Raw genomic sequence first — 5,319 nt, 5'->3', positions numbered from 1 at the left:
AGAGCCAGAGGAATGTACGACTCTGTACGACTTCATTTCATAACACTCGACGACAAGATGCACTGTATTTACACACACCGCACTGAGCAAACGTCACATTACTGCCTCATGGGGAAAATACGCTGAATGTCTTAAGTTTCGTCTCCATTTTGAGTGTTTTGAGAGGGACCCAACAAGCACCCTTTGTTGAAATGAAAAAAATCAGTCAGAGATAATCCATCATGTCATCCGCCGCCCTGAAGGATGCCTGACACGGCGCAGGTTAGCACAACGTTGAAACGGTACTCCATTCGAGTAGGATGAAGTCGCTGTGCTGATTTAATCGCTCTAAAATGGATTTCTACTTGTCGTCTGCTTGCAGCGAGAGTTGAATAAAAAATGCAAATGAGCCTTGAAGAATACTGTAACGCTCCCGAGGCTATTGCTTTTTGACTGCAAGGCTTTCATTACCATCTGTGGTCCTCATTTTGTTTTGTTTTTTTTTGTTTTTTTCTGGTGCTTGTTAGTTAAAAGTAGTGCCATTAGACAAATGTATGGGTTAAAGAGCAACAAAAAGGGGACTGGGGCTAACAGGTTTCCACTGGTTTCCACAGTGCACAGAGATAAATGAGTCGATTTACTTGTTAATACACAGAATAACTAGTTTCTGCACCCGCTGGCTGAGACAGAACACAAACATGACTGCACCTTAATGAGGATTTCAAACAGTAACAAATACAAGTGTTTTGTTTCTGTTCGCCTACTGACAACACTAGCTGTTCCACGTGTACAGAATATTGCAAAGTATAATTTCTTTTTTCAACGGCAAGCAGTGTAGTTTACCTCGAATATCAATATTTAGACAATATTGGCTACGTTCTCTAAAATGCTGCTTCCCTGCAGTCATTGAAGGAGTGGCAGGAGAGAGACGTGGTTGCTTTTCAGAGCGATATAAAACACGGAGAAGCTAGGGTTGAATGCCAGGGGCTGCAGATGAGTGGGGGGAGAGGGATCGACTTCTACTCTAGTGACTGGAGCATGAGGAGCTGCTTGAGGACCTTGGTCTGACTGGTCTCCCTGATCTCTCCTGCCAGGAACATCTCGTCCACCACGGTGTACACCTTGAAACGCACACAGGAAGTAGACGAAAAAAAAAAACAAACAAAAAAAAACAAAAAAAACACAAGGAGTTGTCATCTGGGTTGTAAAACAATTGCAAAGTGTCGACATGGAAAAACAATCTCACCTTGTAAAAGTTGAACACAAGGTCCAGTTCACACACATTGTGGAAATATTCATTTAGCACCTTCAGGGAAAAGAAGAAGAAGAAGAAGAAGAAGAAAAAAAAAAATCAGGAGAAATCAATGTTCTGATTGAAACAAGCTAATTTAATAGCATGTTGAGCACAATAATGACTTCATGAATCTACAAAAGTGTCAATTCTGTCTTCTACCGGCAGGAAGCAATTTTACATTAAAATTGCTCGTACGCCGAGCGGTGATGGAGAAGCTGCAGCACACTGAAAATATCAGCCACTTTTCACAAAACCGAACAGTGTGTCAAATGGCTATGGAGCTACAGTGCATCATGTCAATATGACAAAGAAAACAGAATCATCCCAGAGGGATAAAAAAAAAAAAATGAAAAGGAGAGGCGGAAAACACATTTATAACTTACTACATTTGAAGAGATGTTCATTTCAACCTGTTGTTGAAATAATGTGACAAAACTCATTTGGTGTCTCTAACATCTTATTGCATTTTTTAACTCTACACGTCAGATAATGAGTAGTCTATGGATATGAAGAGAAAAGGGGGGGGGGGGAAAAACCCATTTTTCTCTCATTTGTCTAAATGGATTAAAGATAATGGAAATCTCGAGCCACAGCCATAGCACCAAATGAATGAATCTTAAAAAAAAAAAAAAAGGACAGAAAAAAAGAGTGCATCTTTTTTCTCTAGATGTGGCCATATAGAACACAGGNTCTAAATGGATTAAAGATAATGGAAATCTCGAGCCATATCAACCTCTCACTGAGAAAGCATCTAAAAAAAAAAAAAAAGGGCAGAAAAAAAGAGTGCATCTTTTTTCTCTAGATGTGGCCATATAGAACACAGGAGGCTCACTTTAAGATCCTGCATTGTTGTACATTAAATGTCTCTATCAAGGTCAAACAGTAAATTAAAAGACTTTCACTCCTGAGCAGTCAAGACAAAAATGCTCAACTGTTTGTCTTAGGAAAAAAATAAATAAACCTGATTGTACTTTAAGCTTGACATTTCAGAACGCAGTTGACTAAATGATAGAGACACATAACGCAAGACAAAAATATCACAATATGTTGCAAACATTTTACATTGGTTTTAAAATCGGTTATGCTTCATTTTTAAGTAGTTGCTTTAGGACTTGATCTATAAATTTGAATAGCTCAACAATCATTCATTTAAATTTTACTTTGCTTATGTTGGAGCAATGGGGAAAAATTGTGTTCACAAAATTCTGCGAAAACAAATCCCATGGGATGGCCTCTTTATTAAGTACATCTTACTAGATCAAAATGTTACCTTCAGAACTGCCTTAATGCTTTATGGCAAAGAATGAGCAAGTGCTTCCAGAAATATTGGTCCATACAGATATAAAGGCATCAGGCAGGAACTGTGACTACAAAGTGACTTATTTGATGTCCTTACAGTGAGATAACACTTCAACTGACAGGAGAAATAATCAAGTTTGACATTTAGATGCAGCAAATAAATAAACCAGAAAACATTCTTTAAAAAAACAAAGACACAGTAAAAAGAAAGAGAAACCCTCTGGAGACATTCCTGGAAACCAGCAGACCACAACAACTAGATCATCACAGTTCACATGCTCTGTCTACATCGTGTGCGTTTCAGTTACTTACCTCCACAAAGTTGTGGATGGCTTCGAGGTATGCCAGGTTGTTGTCGGTCACGTCAACACAGATGCAGAAGTAGAGGCCAGCGTAGCGCCGGTAAATGATCTTGAAGTTCCTGAACTGCGGGAGTAAAACAAAGAAATACTTGTAGTAACTCAGCGTCTCGTTTCATAACATCAGCACTTTCACCGGCGCCCGATGTCCACAGCTTCCCCATAAAAAAAAAAGTTGCGTAAACGTATAAAATCCGCAACATGAAGAAAAAAACAAGGTCAGATTTTTGTTTGTGTCTGATGGCTTGGAGCATCAGATGCATCAACCTTGAATTGAAGGCTTGCACAATTCAAGGTTGTAGAGAAACTCGGGTTCCTTTGAGTTTAATGAGTCACATTTAAACAAAGGAAAATGACTTGGCAAAGGTGATTTTTTTTGTACATTTGTAGGATTCTTGTGCACATCTTTTTCCTGCAAAAAGTGATGTACAATGTACAGCACATGGTCTGCCTAATAAAGTCAAACTAACGTGTCCAAGCAGTTGACGTGTGAGTATTAGACACCGTTACTGGTTTCAATGCAACAATATGATAATCCCATTCAAAATAAAAAAATGAGTGAATTATGACTAATTTTATCCTCTCCTAAAAAATGTTAATGCCCTGTACAATAAGCTACAGGTAAATTATTCGCTTGATATGAAAATGGTTGATGCAGGACGCCTACAAACATAAAAGCTTATATAATTTAAACTGAAATACTTCACATTTTTAGTTGTTTACATTTTAAGTGTTTTCAGTATCAAATGGCTTTTCTTTTCAGCGGATACTTTCATTTCAAGTAGTGATTACAGATTTCATTTTGAGGGAAAACAACAGACGGCTTCCATAAGAACAATAGTCACAGAGCACAGAGAGACTGCAGCTTTGCGCCAACTAGTTGGAAAACAGCAATTATGTTAATCTAGACTCTTAGCAAGATATTTTAACAACAAACACTCTTGGGAAAATGTTCAGAGTCATCAATCTGCTGGAGAGAAAACTGCGCAAAAGAATGTAACGTAAGTTAAACATGAACAAAATCCCCTTACCTCAACGAAGTTGGTATGCTTGGCGTCCCTGACAGTGACCACGGCATGCACTTCCTCGATCAGCTTCTGTTTCTCGTCGTCATCGAACTGCATGTACCATTTGGCCAGCCGTGTCTTCCCTGCTCGGTTCTGGATGAGGATGAAGCGGATCTTTACGAGGAAAAGATAACAGAAAGATAAACATTAGTAAAGCTACAACAAAAATACAAAATATCAACTTAGTCAAAGCAATTTAATATGGGAAGACAAAAAAATATATAGATTTAACGTTTTAAAGCTGGACAGGTTTGCAAAGAAATCATTGTAGCTAGAAACTATTAGCCTAGCTAATGTGAAATGACTACAGCTATTTATTTAGCAACATAACAGTTCAATTAAAAAGCCAGCCATATTTTTAAACTAGTTTGGGTCAATTGTATACATTTTAACTCTTTAGGTCAATAAAAAAAAATCGCTAACGTTTTTTATTTCCTGCTGACTGAATGAAGAGCTTATCAGTCCAACGGTAGCAAATTCCAACTGATATTTTAGGTAAAGCACATCAACGCAAAACAATGACATAGTTACCATTTTCGTTTCCCAAATAAAGTCTTTGAGAGCTCCAGAATAGCGCGTTCCTGAGCAGAAAAAGCACCACTTTTACACTAACACATCAGTATTTCTTCTATTGACCGCTCGTCCGCTATCTTATCAAGCTAACCGGAAGTGCAAAGCTACGCCAAAGTGCCGTTGCATGATGGGAAACGTGTTTCTGTTGCACTGGTAGGAACTCAGAGCTTTCATTTTCAGAACTACAAAACCCATAGATCCTGCTTGACGATTTCTTAATAAGTTGCGTTAAAAGTCACATGAGTCCATCCGTTGGTTGCGGTGCAGATACGGGAATTCCGGCTTTATTTTTCAGATCCGAAAGAAATGGCTCAGATATTCAACAAGAACTGTTTGGATGTTCTCACACAGTTCTTTGAGACATTAACCATTATTAAACAACCGCTCTGACATTTAATTTGCATATGTAGCTACGTACACGAATATGTAGAATATCAATACTGTTCAACTTCAGCTTTATTACAAGCTTTCAAATATTTTTAATACAGAAATGTCATTCTTGTTATGGACAAGGATATATGAAGCCAAACGATGCCACTCATTGCATCTAGGCACAGGAAACCATGAGATTCTAACAGTGCCATAACCATTATTGAATGTGTCAGTAAAAATATAATATGCTGTAACTAATTTTAAAACAGAAAGCAACAATTATTTCAACCACTTCCAAAACAAGTAATCAAACTAGTTATAACAGTTTTAATAATATTTTCAATAACATCTATATTTTTGTAATTTCTATTTAAAT

The 5,319-nt window shown here is 37.6% G+C and overlaps 1 protein-coding gene across 1 annotated transcript; it reads right to left on the bottom strand.

The window, feature by feature from the left end:
* Positions 1 to 476: 476 nt before the first annotated feature.
* ap2s1 (adaptor related protein complex 2 subunit sigma 1) lies at positions 477 to 4,663 on the bottom strand. The gene is made up of 5 exons (XM_007549441.2): positions 4,530 to 4,663; positions 3,963 to 4,112; positions 2,885 to 2,998; positions 1,226 to 1,285; positions 477 to 1,100 (listed from the first exon to the last, which is right to left on the bottom strand). The coding sequence occupies exons 1-5, from the start codon at positions 4,530 to 4,532 to the stop codon at positions 999 to 1,001; spliced, it is 429 nt and encodes a 142-aa protein (XP_007549503.1). The 5' UTR covers positions 4,533 to 4,663; the 3' UTR covers positions 477 to 998.
* Positions 4,664 to 5,319: the final 656 nt, after the last annotated feature.

This window comes from Poecilia formosa, unplaced genomic scaffold (assembly GCF_000485575.1).
Source record: "Poecilia formosa unplaced genomic scaffold, Poecilia_formosa-5.1.2 Scaffold31, whole genome shotgun sequence".
Lineage (NCBI taxonomy): Eukaryota > Metazoa > Chordata > Actinopteri > Cyprinodontiformes > Poeciliidae > Poecilia > Poecilia formosa.
The sequence above is the reverse complement of the archived record's forward strand: the minus strand, read 5'-3'. Positions and strand labels throughout refer to the sequence as shown.